This window comes from Haemorhous mexicanus, chromosome Z (assembly GCF_027477595.1).
Source record: "Haemorhous mexicanus isolate bHaeMex1 chromosome Z, bHaeMex1.pri, whole genome shotgun sequence".
Classification (NCBI taxonomy): domain Eukaryota; kingdom Metazoa; phylum Chordata; class Aves; order Passeriformes; family Fringillidae; genus Haemorhous; species Haemorhous mexicanus.
Genome location: NC_082381.1, coordinates 11,151,757 through 11,167,370, shown reverse-complemented (window position 1 = coordinate 11,167,370; position 15,614 = coordinate 11,151,757). Strand labels below are relative to the sequence as shown.

General features: G+C 41.0%; 1 protein-coding gene across 3 annotated transcripts in view; it reads left to right on the top strand.

Moving 5' to 3' along the window:
- The window catches only part of RASGRF2 (Ras protein specific guanine nucleotide releasing factor 2), a 131,648-nt gene that overhangs the window by 89,132 nt on the left and 26,902 nt on the right, over positions 1 to 15,614 (top strand). For all 3 annotated transcript variants that reach the window (XM_059874164.1, XM_059874163.1, XM_059874162.1), the window contains exon 18: positions 13,197 to 13,303. In XM_059874164.1, the coding sequence (XP_059730147.1) occupies positions 13,197 to 13,303 (107 nt within the window). The remainder of the gene's footprint in view (positions 1 to 13,196; positions 13,304 to 15,614) is intronic.

Here is a 15,614-nt window from a genome sequence, read left to right as displayed (position 1 = left end):
ATGGCATTGGTGGGGTTCTCTGTTTTCTGCTCAGTCATCCCTTGGCTTCCCTGCTGCAGACACTGCGATGTGTGCCATTTACAAAACTCCTACGTGGAACATGAGTAGAGTGGCAGATGAAGATTTAGTGTAGATTAATACCAAGAACAGTCTGAGCTCTGCACCTGGAAGGACTGGCTCAGGACTGAGGATGAGAACAGGTCCTTTCCTGAAATGATCTGGGTGCTCAGCAGGAGCCAGAAAGGTGACAAAAACATCAGGAGTTGTATGGAAAGAAACAGGAGAGACTATTATGGTACCATAGTACAAATACAGAATTTGTACAAATATTGAAGGGTATGTACAGTCCTGATTGATGTGAGACAGTGAGAGCTGAAAAAGTTTGGGAGTTTGAAATCAGGGATGGGGTGAGGCATGAAATCACTGCTGTACATGTGAGGTTTAGAGAAGAGAGGGCTGGAGAGTGGATGAGAACCTTCTGTAAAAGGCTGGATGGGTAAAAGGGAAGGATAGCAGCAGAGGTGAAAAGAGTGGTGTGGGTAAAAGGTTGGACATAGTGCTCTAAGAGGTCCTTTCCAGCCCTATCAATTCTATAATTCCAAGATTTTCTGCCTTTTCTGACACAGGGTGTAGGACATCAGATGGTTTTCATGGGGCCAGGTTTTGGAATGAGCAGGACTTTGTGGCTCTTTGTGCCACCTGTGGAAGCTCAGTGAGGTTCTGCTGAGGAGCACTCCAAAGGGAGCAGACTTACCTGGGTTCCAGAGTAGAAAGTTACCTGCAAGCAGGGGTCGTTTGAGGTTACCAGACTGGCAAACTAGAACAGGACCAGCATCTGAAATCAGCTGGGCATTGTTGGGGAATGTTAGGAGGTACAAGTCACCTGTGTGTCTTCTGTCCTCACTGCTCCCTGAAGCCTTCTGGCCATTTTTTGTTTTGGTGTTGTTTTAAAAATTTTATGGGTTAGTTTATTTAGTTACTTGTTTTATTTGGGGATCTTTGGGGTTGGCTGCTGGTTGTTTCAGTTTGTTTTCCAGAGTATGAGGCCTTAGCTCTTCTCCACTCCCCATCCCCCAGATGTCTGGGATGCACTGAGACAAGCTGGGTAACATGCTCACTGCAAGGGCCTGTGCTCACACACTCTCCCAGAGCCAGCCATGCAGGACATGCAGTTATCCTCAGTGGAGAGCTCTGGCCACAGCATTTCAGCATTGCTGTCCCCCTACAGTGATAACTGTATAAAGTGAGAAGTTTGCAAAGCCCTGGACAGCCCTCACATGATGTACATTGCCTTTAACTGTCTTTAGATAAGCACCTAGGGGAGCACTGCCTGTGGTGGTCCTGAATTGTGAATGAAACCTTTCTCTAAATTAGAATGGTTCAGTTTCTCATGTCTTTCAGCAGGTGCTTTTTAACTTCATGATTTTATTGCTATCATTTCCACTTATTTTGCAGTTAACTGCTTTGATGATGTCAACTAAGCTGTGCTGCTTTCCCTATTGTTTAATTTATCTGCTTGGTTAAATATTAATCTCTACCTATCTTAAAAATATTCTTTCTGTTCTCTTTGAGAAAACTTGCATTTTGGTTGTTTATTTTAAGAGCGTGATAAAGATAAAAAGAAACATGAAGTGAAAGTACAGAGAGTTAAATAAGGCACCCCATGTGCACAGCTTGGGGCCTGTATGGATGATAATATTCACAGTAGGGATAAATAGAGTAGGTTTTGTCTTTTACATGTCATTTCTCATCTGAGAGATGTGAGGGATGGCTCATGGCTTGCTGGAGTTGAAGTGCTCTGTAACCAATAATTGGCTGTTGCACACCTTATTCTTTTCCCAATTTATAAAAATAGTACATCAATACTAACAGATTCTAACATAGGAATGAACTTTAGCACTTTCTTCTCCTTCTGTTCATATACCTCTATAAAACTGGTTCCTGATTTCTGCTTTAATCAGTGACAAAATCCACACAGAAGTTATTTACATCTGCTCCCACGGCTGCCTTATAATATGGAAAAGTCCCTACAGAACTGTGAATGTGAGTGGTCTCATGCTGCCAGGTATCCTGCTCTAATCCCTTGTTTTAGCTTTGCCATGAATAGTCCTGGAGCAGAGCTGCAGCTGCAGGGAGCCCCAGCTCCTTAGGAGTGAATTCCTCCCCTCTCCAAGTCTGTCACACAGCCAGTGTCAAAACAAGCAGAGAGACTGGAAACGTGGGAGAGGAACCTCCTGCCAAAATACTCACCAATCATCTGTAGTCTTGCTGCAGAAATCCTACAGATGTTACAGCAGTTAAGCAAGAGCACTGTAATCTACACAGCACCCACACAAACCCTGGCACTAGATAAAAACAATTTACATGGAGAATTATTTCTTCCACCTGTGGCTTCTGGAACTTGTGAATTTCCCTGGTTTATTTTTGTACAATTCTTTGAGACATGTTGATGCTTTTTTTTTTCATTCCTCATCTTTTTATTTACATCTGTTCTGCGCAGAATCAGTGCACAGTGCACATTAGTAAGATATCATGCTCTGATTTTTAAAGAAAAAACACCTTTTGGTGTTTATTTACCAAAACTGCTCTCTCTGCAGGCCCTCATACTTGTTAACACTCACAAGACATGAAGGTGCTTTCTGTGACTTGAGGAAATTTGATTTTAAAATATCTGAACAGTTCTATGGGTGAAGCCAGCTTAGCAAAATGATTCCATTTTTGTTAACAATTAATAAAGTAAAAAGTACTTGCATAAACATAGGAAACACAGAGATTTCTTCTATCCTGAGAATGTGATACAACTTGATGAAAAGTCATTGATTCCAAAACCAGCCATTTTATTTTGAAACGGTTCTATCAAACATGAGCTTCAAGGACATTGTTCTGACAAAAACTTAAATTCAAGACCTTAACTAATCCAGGGTCCTTTTTCTTTAACATTTGTACAAGACAGGTTAAAAGAACTCCAAGAAGCTCATGTCTTCCTCAGCTCAGGCTGGAGGATGAAGATCTCCCCACACGGACAGTTAATATTAGACACAAAGCAAATTCTTCCACCCAAAGGAACGAGCTGTTCCCTAATGAACACAGCAGCTTTGTTTCAACAGCTCTGTCACACGATTTTAGCTGGTACACTGTATTTCCAGCGTGCCTCAAAGCTGCCTTCCTCCTCCTCCTCCTCCTCCTCCAGCCCGCCGACCGCGCTGCAGAGGAGGTGCCATTCCTCACCAGAACAAGGTGACACTGTGGGACAGGCTGGCAGTGGGATGGCAGCTGTGCTTGGCACGAGGGCCTGGCTTCCTCAGTACAAGCCTTTGTTTTTGAAGGCACGTGTGAGAGGCAGAAGGTGAAAAAGAAAGGGGAAATGGGGAAAAAAAGAGTCTTTGGGGGAGTATCTCTGACAAATAATGATCTTCACATAGGAAAATCTGCCCTGGGCTAGCAAGAAGGATAGATAGGTTTAATGTCTCTATTTTTAGTGATTTAAAGAAGCAATTAAAATGACAGCTTGAAGCTGCTACACAAAAAAATGAATTGCATATATATGACCCCTTTCAATTAACTGACTGCACACATCTCTGGTGCTAAATTTCCTTTGGCTTGAGTTACTTACCTCCTTCTCTTTTCATAAAGAAGAAATCTTAATCCAAATTGCCCTCAGTTTTAGTCTAGAAAAACTATCTGTCTGTTGACTAGAGCATTTCTTGGCATCCTCTGCTTTTGCATAGCTCTCACAGTCTGCCTGCAGAAGCGACCAGACCTTTCCAGCTGCAGCAGATTCTCACTGAAGCCCGTGCAAAACCTGCTCTGTTCATTTGCTGCAGGTGCTAAATGCCAGTGGTATCATCCTTCAGAGCAATGCAGTACACCTGGGCACTCCAAAGTGCCTCCTGGTGCTGCTGCCCTGTGCTCCCACTGCCTGTTCTGCCCTTTGGACAAGGCCTTTATTGCAGCCTGTGGGTTCTGGACTGATGGACCTGCCCTTGTGTCACTGCCTAGGGAGGGAGAGAGTTCCTTTCTGAATCTAAAACTTTGTAAAAAAAAGGTAGTTAGGGTTACATTTCACTGATTTTTAGTGCGTTGTCTACGTGCATAACCTGTGCCTCAGTGAAAGAAGAGATGCACAAAGGGAAGTGTTCAATCCATTTGCATTGTAAATGTCTGATTTATTTTGAGCTGGCTATTACTCTATTCTTGATCACTGCCTGGGGTGAAGCGTTGTAGGCCCTTTCAATAGTTTCTGAGATGTAGAGCTGCCAAACCTCAATTTTGGAGCAGCTGAGTGTGGTTGAAGATAAGCAGTGTGGAAATACTTTTGTGAAAGTGTCAAGTTCAGTAGCCCCTGGACTGAGCATGGAAAGTTCTCCTCTCTCAGAGGTGCTGTAGGAGTTTGTCAGCTGTAACATAACCCAACTGTAACAGCAATAGCAAATAGAAATGGACCTTTGTAAATTACAGCTGTGGTTTCCAGAATGACAAATCTCTAGAAAGCTATATAAGCACTGAGGTTGAGCCAGATGAGTCCTGTGAGCTCTCAGGCTGACACACTTTAGCCCTGCTTGATTACTCTCACAATATTAAGGGGGATGAAAATTAGCTGGAAGTAGTAATTCACGTTTCATAAAGATCCAGAGTGGGTCTTGAGTGGGTCTTTCCATTCTGATAAATCAGGCACAGCTTGATTAAGGCTGTTTATTTTAAAACATCAAAATTATCATGAGAAAGTTTCACCAAAGTTTTCAGGGAGAGCTGCTTGGCTTATTTTGGGTTGTGACCAGCGGAGCAGTTGTGCAGTCATTTGAACAACTTGCCAGCTCCCAGTGCGACAATATTTTTGTTTTGTTTGTTCTGGCAGAGGCACTAATTGGAGTAATGGAACGGCAGAGCTCGTGCCAAGTGATGGCAGGGAGCTCAGACCTCCTGTGTGCTGGGAGGGGACACAGTGGCTGCTCCTGCTGCTGCCAGGTGCACTCAGCCTTCAGCTCAGTGATGTGACTTGGAGGGGCAGCACAACGTGGGCAGACACTCCCGGGGGATCCTGCTGGCCTCCGAGATGGAAAACTCTGCACAAACACACTTGATGCTTTAAACAGCTGCAGAATTCCCTTGGCTGCCACTGTCTTGCACACACAGACATACGTGAAGTTCTGCTTTCAAGGGTATCAGCTGTCCTGTTCAGGGAGAATTTCCCTGATTCTGAGCACAGGAATAATAAAGTGGCATTACACCATCACGTGTCCTGAGATGGAGATTCTGGTGCACGCAGCTGAGTTACTATGGGATTTGGCAGAGACTAGAATTAAGTGAGGCTTTTAAGGGAAATACTTGCTTTCTTTTTTCCATTGTGAGAGGACAGGCTGAGAGAGATTTCCTTGCTGTGTTGCGTGAAAGGCAAGCAAACAATATCTGATGTGATTTTGAGCTGGATTCTACATTGTGTGGCTGGCTGGGTAATCCAGACCTGTGCTGTGCTAAATGCCTCAAATTGCATCAGTGGCTACATGCTGACCTTTGGAAAGGTGTATATTTCTTCCTGAATTTGTCTAAAAGTATCCATTTCTGAAGCAAAACTGGAAAATGTGTGTCATTTGGTAGTTGATTCTCAGTGTGGTGCCACAAACATTGCTGGTTATAATAGTAATTCTGCACTCCAGTAATAATCTGGGCTATAACATCTCAGTCCTCTCATGGGAAAGCTTTGTGGAGCTTCCTCCTCCTGACTCCAGACATGAAAGAAAACAATTTTGGTGGCGATATCCCAAGTAAAAATGAAGATAAGACTTTCTAAGCAGTTGCTAGAGGACTGCAATTTTATCAGTTCTTCCTCAGGTCATGGTGAAACTCCAGGTTTGAGTCTAGGGGCACCTCATCTGCTGTCAGAGAGACAGGATGCCATCAAATCGTGCCCTGCTTATCAATTCTGCTTGTGTTCTGACTCTCCCAGTGCCACTCTTCTGTCAGGGATTTAAGGTGTTTAATTCCCAGAAAACAAAGAGGTAGGATCTGGTAACCTTCCCTGGTCCTTCACACAGGACAACCAAGTCCTGTTCCTTGTCATTTTTGTGTAACTAATGGCTCTAGGCAGGAACTGGGAAATGAGCACTTGTTCCCTGTGGAGAGCACATTTTAATGAGTTTCCCAGACCCACTTGTGCAGATTCACAGAGGCTTGAGAGGCACTGAGGCCTGCACATTGGAATTCCTTGAAGTTCCCATCTCATTTAAAAAACTCCACGTGGGAAACGTTCCCTGAGTTACTCCACAGCTGACACTGTTCTCCACTGAAAATGGTTGTGTGACACAAAAATGTCAGTTTAGCCCCGAGCAGTGTCCCTTTCTGAGGCTGCATGGTTGTCATCAGCTGCCCAGGGGCTGTCACCAAAGCAAAGTGGCCAGGGCTGTGCCTGATGTGGGGTCATCAGGAGCTGTCCTTACCCTGGTGGGGGGCAAATGGGATCCCTGCTCCAGGCTGCTCATTCACAAACTTTAATAAAAAATGTTGCTGTGCAATTTTAGATAATTGGCTAAACAGTTGAATCTTATTTGCAGTTTGCTCAGACAATGGCTTGAAAATTAAAGTTTTGCTTCAGAACTGATCTCTGCTCTGGGAATTAAGAAATAGGAGAAAACGGGGATTTTTTTCCCCCCTCCAGTTTAGCATAAGTTTAGGATCTCCTGCTTTGGCTTATGTATTCCTTATTTAGAGTTAGTATCTTACTCTTTTGGAGGAGCTGGCTACTCAGGAAATAAGTATTTTCACTGGACATTTCCTGAGTTACAGAGCAGTGAAACATTTGTTTCCTGACCCACTGGAGTAAGTCCTGAGCAGCTGCAGTGGTGTGGGGAGAGAAGTTTGGGGAGGATTTTTAGGCCTTTTTTCTTTCATTTTATTCCCACTGCACCCAAGTTTTGCATGCATAATTAATATTAGTTTAAGCTTCCAACATGACCCAGTCCTAAATGGTCTGAAAGCTGCTTTTGAGACAGACATGTTGTTCAGAGATTTTTTTTCTGTGACTGGTGTGCATCCTGCCAGCTTTTGTTTTTCATGACAGTCAACTCTCTGTTCACAGATGGTCTGAAAAATGATACATTTGGCTCCTTGCAATTATCGCCTCCTTTCCATTTAACCTTTATTCCCATTGACATTATAAAAATATGAATAATCTCACAAACTACTTCCTTCAACTTTCATGAATTAAAGGTAAAATTTCCAATTATGTGATTTTCTCTTTTTATGCCATTTTATGTGATTTTCTCTTTTTATCTGCACATTGTCACAACCTGTATTTTAACTTTCTCTTTGTGGTACAGAGCACTTTAAGCATCTGAAAGCTTCCTTTGAATAGTTCTTGAAAAGACTGTGAACATTATGCAATAAATATCTGCTGTACTCTTCTTCATATTGATGATAGAGCAAGTTAAAAGTGTAGATGAAGTGTCATTAAGGAAACCAAGAGCTAGGGATCACTTCAGATGCAGAAAAACATCAATAGGTAAAAAATGCTTATCTCCTTCCAGAAAGAGATGCAGAAGGAGCACAGACAAATGTATAAATGCATAAGAAATATCAGCTGCAGTGTTGCCATTCTTGTCACTGTTTATAGCAGATAATTCCAACATTATTGCAGTGAAAAAAAATAAGTCTAAGGTGTACTAAAGATTTGCCAATATAATTGTTAAGGGTTGCTCAGAAAGGCTCTTTGTAAGTTGTTCCCTATAGTTTTTTATGTAAGTTGTAGGGGAAAAAAAAAAAAGTGCTGTCACAGTGCACGTTTTCCATGGTATTCAGAAACCTGAGAGCACAACTGGCAGCAACAGCCTTTGAAATTCAGGATCTGCTCCTTCCTACAGATACACCTATAAACAAAGGCACGAGATTTGGGTGGTTTTGTCTGAGGCTCCGCCAGGAAAACTGGGCTTGTGAGTTTACCCCTGGATGCACACAAAAACACTTCTTGCCTGCAAAAAAAATGTGATTTTGAAGACGTATAAAAGTGGTTTTGGTTATGAAATTAACCCCTTGTTGTCTCTCTTTGCTGGTGCTGAAAGAAGAGAAGGACAGAATGTTCTCGTATTGCTGCTGAGCCAAGCACTGTGCATTTTTGTATTTTACTTTAAGATGAGTTACTGATTTTTAGTACTAAATTGTGTAATTCATAACAGCAAGTATGTTTTCAGTGTTTAGCAGTTTTTAAATTTTTTTTTTTTCAAGAGTTAGGTTGATGTGCTCTCCTGAGAGAATATTTCTATTAAAAAAACCCAGAAATCTTAAGAGTGTGTGCTAATTATAGCTATAGCAGCAACCCTGTTTTTAAGGACTTTTGAAGGACAAATCTTCAAATTTGAATATTTCTGTGAGCTTAAAGGAATATTTTCATTCTTTTTGGTAGTCATGCTTTAGGAATAAAATCTCAAAGATTATAATAATTCTCAGAGCAACCTTAGTGTTATTATGAGGAGACAAAATACGTTCTTGATCCTGAAGGTATTCTTTAGCCACTTACCTTTCTCTCCCAACCATTAAACTGAAATTATTTTCAGTTTAGACTGATGTATTTTTAGACCTCTGGATTTAATCCAAGTTTACTGCATAATCTTGACACGACTGCTTTATCTCAATGCTGTGTTCTTTAAATTTCTCTGATTAGACGAAGCCTTTCTAAATCAAGGATGATTTAAAAATAGTTAACCAACCTTTTCCTTAAATATTTTGCAGAAATTAAACGCAGTCACTAGGTCTCTATCTGTGTTACACTCTTGTACATCAGCTGGTCCATGTGAATCCCTGGGATTTACCTTACTAAAACCATAATCCCTTGACTTGATTTGATAGTTAGATTGTATGTGTGGCAGAGGCTTTAGGCAGAAGAATCAAATACATACTTGGAATTATTTCTGACGTGGGTGGTTGCAACAGGGATTTTCAGTGGCATATTTCTTAGAACAAAATGAGTTCATATGTTCCAAGGACCAGTGAAAGTGAAATTAAATGCCTGAAATGCGTTGGACTCTGGATTGCTCCTGGTTCCTAACAGTCAGTTCTGATGCTGAATTAGTTTGTAACCCTTTATGGAACAAACTCAAAGCCTGGCATAGTGAATGATTAAATATTCCTCTCGTATGAACAGGAGACTGCTGCTAAATGTTACAGTTTGTGCTCTCAAGCCTCAGATTGCTCATATAAAACCCCACAGAATGGTTTAGGTTGGGAAAGAAGTCTAAGATCATTCAATAATCATTGAAAAAAAAAGGACTATGTTATTGAGCAAATATGCTATTTTTACACATTGAATGGGATCTCATCACCTTCATCCTTCTTTTCACCACAGTTCATATGGTTTCCTTTTCCAGCTCTGCCATTCCTCAGCTGGCTACTGTATGGCAGCCCAATATCATAAAATAAAAAATGGAGGAGGGCAGGATCGCTGGCAGTTTAGGTTTCTTACCAACACTACAATTCTCACTTTCTGACATGTTCCTGTGCAAATGTGTGAAACCCATTTACCTACTTGAGAATGCATGACCCACAAGGATGGGAATCTACAAACACTCATCCAAACTTTTTTAGGTATGTGGAGGTAAGAAAGATATATTCCCTTTCTGGGGGCTTCTTATGCATTGGGAAGCCTTTTCTTTTGTGCTGCATATATTGGAGAGGCCTTTTCAGTTCTCATCTGTGGATGAAAGTTTCTGTGCCCCAAGCCTGGGGTTCTTGGTATTTGTTCTTTATGCAGGTCAGAAGGCAGCACTGCTGCTTGCAAAGGGCTCAGCAATCAAGCCAGGCTGAGTGGTGAAGCTGACCTACAACTCTGGGGTGTATCTGATGGATATTACCAGATGGCTATTATTTATTATTTTGTAATATCTGATGGATATGATTGATTATTTGTCACGTGGCTGGTGGGCCCTGAATGTTCTCCTTCCGCATCCCTGGGACTCTCTGGGGCTTGCAGGGGTCTCCCCAAAGTCTGGATTGTGATTTTCTCTAATTGCTGGGTGCTAACACACCTTCAGTGTGAGACTCCAGGGTGGTTCATTGAGACTGCCACATCAAATCAGCCTCTGAATTGAATTTTTTTGCTGGGAAAGACACCAGAAGCTTCATGACTCTGAACAACTTGCACCAATTCTTGTGAACAGATTTCTCTTTGTGTAGATAAACCCTTAAAAATGGATATTATTATTATACCATCAAAGTTTTGGACAGGTTAATTACTATGGTCGGGAATCATGTGCTGTTTTATTAATCTCAGGCTAATCTTAGAATGGTTTGGTTTGGAAGGAACCCTAATGACATCTTGTTCCAGCCCCCTGCCATGAGCAGGGACACCTATGGGATACAGAAATGCTGTAACTGGAGGGAGAGGTTTTGACATCTTAACTGAAATAGGAAAGAAAATGTGCATGTTTAATTTCTTTAAAGTATATGGTGCAGACGTTACTGTGATAAAACATTTCCTCTGGGGTGAGGTGGACTTTAAAGGTGCAAGACTGTAATTCATCTCTCTATCCAGCACATACTTTTTTAAATCTTTGGTAATAGTGGAAGCTATAAAAGTATTAGCTTCTTGATAAAGTGTTTAATGTGGAAATTTATGTCTATTCAGCACCTATATTTTTAATCTTTGGTAATAGAGGAAGCTATAAAAATACCAGGTTTTTATTGAAGTGCACAAAAGAAAACATGTGAGGGTGAGACTGGATTTTTTGCATAACACAATCTGAAGACAAGTACATGAACAGAGTGATTAAATAGTATTGAAAGAAGTAATTGAGTGAAACTAGCAATGCTGTCAAGTTAACTTTGTGCTTGACAGCCTGTGGTAAAAGCTCTGTATCACCATTATGTGAAGATACTATTTGTGGCACCAGTGCATATTAATTTCAACAGATAATGGTGAAAAACATTTCTTGAAGGTAGCACTCACTGAGGCAGCTGCCCACTTAGATGATTAATAATTAGAAATACTGCTGGCATTTCTAATGTGGAAAGACTGCTTCCTTCAGGAGAGGAACAGATATTTACCCTGGAGTGTTTCAGGTTGTTTCACCATCAGGTCTGGATATGGGCAGGTCCACCCAGAATCCCAAATAAATTATTTGTTATTGTCACACACCAAGATTTGTAGAGGGGTGGAAGGAGCAGGGGGGCTCAGCCTGGAGGTTTGCACAAGCCCTGACAGGAGGGGCCAGCTGTGCTCTGCTCAGTTCCTCTCTCACACAAATGGAGATCTCCATTTATTGGTTCAGCACATCAACAGGAAGTGCAGAGAATGTGGATCTGGGTGAACGTGTGCCTCATTCTTTGCAGCGAGCTAATTACTGCTTAAAAATTGATGAAATTCTGAGGGCCATACAGGTTTGCTGAAGTGATCTCTGGAGGCTTTAATTTTTTCTTTCCTTTTTATTTTTTTTTGTAGCTCACTGAAAACTGTCTCTGTAGGCTTCTCTCTCTTTTCCTCCCAGCTTACTGAAGTTCTTTTCCTTAATGTTACCTTGGTAAAGACTTTGCTGTTTAATATATAATTTTCATTGTGACTTTCATTGCTGCAATTAAGTGGCTAATTGAACAGTTTATAATGGCTGTTCCTAATTGCTTCTGCAATAGGTTAACTGTGAAAGGCATAGAAAATTAGCATACAAAATGTTGCCTGTGTTACCTTTTGCTGAAAAAAGCCTTGGAGATTTTCTTTATTTTTTTTTCTTTATGGGCAAAAAAACCTGCTTAAAATGCTTCAATATTAAACTATCTTTCATATTGAATCTTAGGTGCTATCTACAGTGTAATATGCTATAGTGTAAAAATGCCAATGAAATGTAAGTGTAGACAGAAAATCCATTTGGGGTTGAGGTCTAACCTGCAGTAAAAGATGTGAGACTGCAGTTAAACACTTCCCGTCTTGCTTATCTTGCCAAAATTACAGAGCAGGAATTTGGACTTTCTGGATTGCCTGTTGTAAGAATAGAGCAAAACTAATACAAGCCTCCAGAAACCCCCCCAATGGGTTTATCACAGAAGAAATAGAACTTTAATCTGCCTGTGCTATTTATAATACAACATGGGCTTTTGAGCAGCTTTTATGCCAAAAAAATAGTAAAGTACAGGTCATATGGGAGGGTGTTCCCAGCTGTTCCTGGACTGTGCAATAAGTGGAATGGAGAGCAGCACAGTGCAAGAGCAAATCTGACAAAAACTGAGAAAAATGCAAGCTTCTCAAGCCTGTCTTCAGAGTTATCATTGTCAAAAAGACATTCAGGGGCTTAGAGTAGTGATTTCATTATTATTAAAATAATAATATAATAATCATTTTAGCATATGGATTTTATTTTTTATATAGCTACAGCTGAATGAAAAGAGAAGCAGTAATATGAATGTAGGGAGAAAGTTTTTTGTTTATTATTAAAACTATTTCTTTATAAGTAAGTATTGCTGAAAAAAAAAGGAAAAAAAAAATTTTGTTCGTAACACGTGAGTGGGGAAATGCTGCACCTGGAAAATGTTAGTTTTCAGGCAGCTGGGTCTATAAATGTGTTCTCCATATATCTTCCCATTTTCTTGTCATTGGTGGTAAAAAACCCCAAATAAGTTATTTGAAGTGTTGATTACTAAAGCCTGTACAATACTGCTCTTGATAGGGAAGATTTCTCACGCTGACCTTTTTCTCCTCTGTGTTTAAACTGTTCTCCCCTTGTTTTTAGTAGTTCTGAAATTTATCTGTTTCCCTCTCCTAAGTCATACTGTCTTTTCACATCTGTTTGATTACAGGCCTAGCTTTGGTCTGGTCCTTTTCCTTGCTGTAACTGTCTTCCGTACTGAAAAACAAAAGAAAATACTTTTTTTTTTTCAGGGGTTTTTCATTCACTTTATTTCTTGATACACTTTATTTTATTTCTTTCATGCTGAAGGGAGACCTTGAAATTTAATTGCAATTATTCTTCACCTTTCTAAAGCTGAGTGCTGATCCCGGGAGGTGTCTGTGCTGTGATGGACAAGGCTGTGTTGCAGTGATGCTGCACAATTTCTTTGGTCTAGACGTTCACATTTCACCGTCTGTCGGGTGCCTTTCCATTTATGGCACAGAAATATCCTGCAAGCCTTCAGTTTACCCAAGTAACCTCTACTGTATTTTAATTTTTATGCATTTTAAATCTTCCCCATCCCTTTGACTGCAGCATGGATTTGTTTGTGTGCAGGGTTCAACAACTCGGAGCGCACGTGCGACAAGGAGTTCATCATCCGCAGGGCCGCCACCAACCGCGTCCTCAACGTCCTGCGCCACTGGGTCTCCAAACACTCACAGGTACCCCCTCAAACTCACAGGGAGCAGTGCCTCACACTGCTCCTGTCACGGGCAGCCCTGCCAGCTGCTCTGCCTGTGGTAAACAACTCCTGCTTTCATGCAGAAGTTTATCCATTTATTGATTCGTGGTGAATTGCGCACGGGAAACCACGTCCATGGGTCTGGTCCGTGATGGCAAAAGGGTGTTGGCAGGGGAGGGAGGGCAAGAAACACAAGTGGTTTGTGCAATATCATAGAGAAAATGTGCTTTAGGCTGCCAGGTGGGAAATGTGCTGGGAGAATTTGACATGGATGCAGAGGAGTGTTGAAAATAGGAAAGGGAAGTTCCTGGAGGTTCAGGAAGGAAGTTCTGGAAGGAAGGAAGGAAGTTCTGGAAGGAAGTTCTGGAAGGAAGTTCTGGAAGGAAGTTCTGGAAGGAAGGAAGGAAGTTCTGGAAGGAAGGAAGTTCTGGAAGGAAGGAAGGAAGGAAGGAAGGAAGGAAGGAAGGAAGGAAGGAAGGAAGGAAGGAAGGAAGGAAGGAAGGAAGGAAGGAAGGAAGGAAGGAAGGAAGGAAGGAAGGAAGGAAGGAAGGAAGGAAGGAAGGAAGGAAGGAAGGAAGGAAGGAAGTGGCGGAAGGAAGGAAGGAAGGAAGGAAGGAAGGAAGGAAGGAAGGAAGGAAGGAAGGAAGGAAGGAAGGAAGGAAGGAAGGAAGGAAGGAAGGAAGGAAGGAAGGAAGGAAGGAAGACTTTTGTACACCTTGTGCAGATGGTGCTTCATGCCTCTTGCAGACTGCTTTGTCCCTTCAGGCTGCTAATAAAGGATACTTCATCTCAAACGCTAACTGCCGCAATGTCAAACTCTCTTATGTGAAATCAATTCCCTTTTCCCATCTAAAGGGTTTAATTTTCGTAGAGGCTAAGTTTGCTAGAGAATTAACTCAGTAAGAGGTGTAAGTGGGAAAATTGGTTTGTTTGAAAAGCTGAACAGCCCAGAAGAGATTACTGAAATCTATCTTGGTATCACAGGAGTGATTAATCATTTCAAGTTACTGGGAGCAGCCTATGTACACCAAGTTTTGACTCCCTGTTAAATTAAAGTCAGAATCAAGCAAATATTGAGCTGTAACAGAAGTGACAGCAGACTTTTATTACAGTTTTGTGTTACTCTAGGTGCTTATTGTGTTCCAGTTCATATTAAATATCTTCTATGACTTGAGCTGATCCTCTATGATAATTAAAATTTATGTGATTGTGGAAATGTGGAAACTTTTATCTATGTTAGGCAATAACTACAAGTAGTTTCACTGAATTTTTTTGCAGTTGCTTTTGCATCATGTTTACAATTGGTATTGTAAAAATACCAGTAAAAATGTGTAGAGGACAAAAATAATGAGTAATAGTGCATTGTGCATTTTCAAAGTGGAAGCTGTTACCTGCACTCCCTGGTCTCTCACTGCCTTTTATTTTTTCCATGGCAGAGGTGTCAGATTTTAATTCTTTAGCTCTCCTAGTCCGTTGTTCTTCCAATATAGCAAATAATTCAAAATGCAAGAGATTTGGCCTGGAAAGTAAGAAATGCTACAGCAGCAGAGCATATAATGAGATTTTTGTGTTGTTTACTTGTGAGACTAGGGAGAGAGAAAGGACAGGCCTGAGCAAACCAGAAAAGACTGACTAATTCCTGCCAAAAAATATGGGACAGGACTACTTTAAGGAGGACTAGTGAAGAATTACTGTCTGGCCAAACAATGTGAAATGTTGGCAGTACAGATGTAGAATCATGGCAGAGCAGTAGCTCCAAGCTTATTTTACAGTAACAACCCAAACTGCAGATTCTGAGCCACCAGTGTCTGGTGAGGGAATCCTGATTCAATTTCCAAAATGACAAAACAATGTAAGCATTGAAATTCTTTAAAAACAACAGACCTGGCAAAAACTTTTATACCTTTTAAGGTATTTACATTGCTCTCTGGATACTCAGCAACCTTGGCTGAGTTATCCTTCATCTTCATGAGTAGCCAAGAGCAGGTTTGATTCTCAAAAGAAAGGGTAGATTATATTCTAAAAAAACTCCAAACACCACCACCACCACCACCAACACCACCAACAACAAAACAAAAATAAACAAACAAAAACCAAACAAAATCCAAAACCTAAGCAACAACGAACAAAAACCCCCCAGCTTACAGAATAAGTGAAAATAAGTGAGAATAAGTGAATGTTTGCAAAGACAAATGTGTAATTCTGATAGTTTTCTCTCTACCTGCTGTAATTTTGGTTTTGCTGCAAAAACTCCCAGCCCCAAATGAGCAATTTCTCTCTGTGCAGAGACT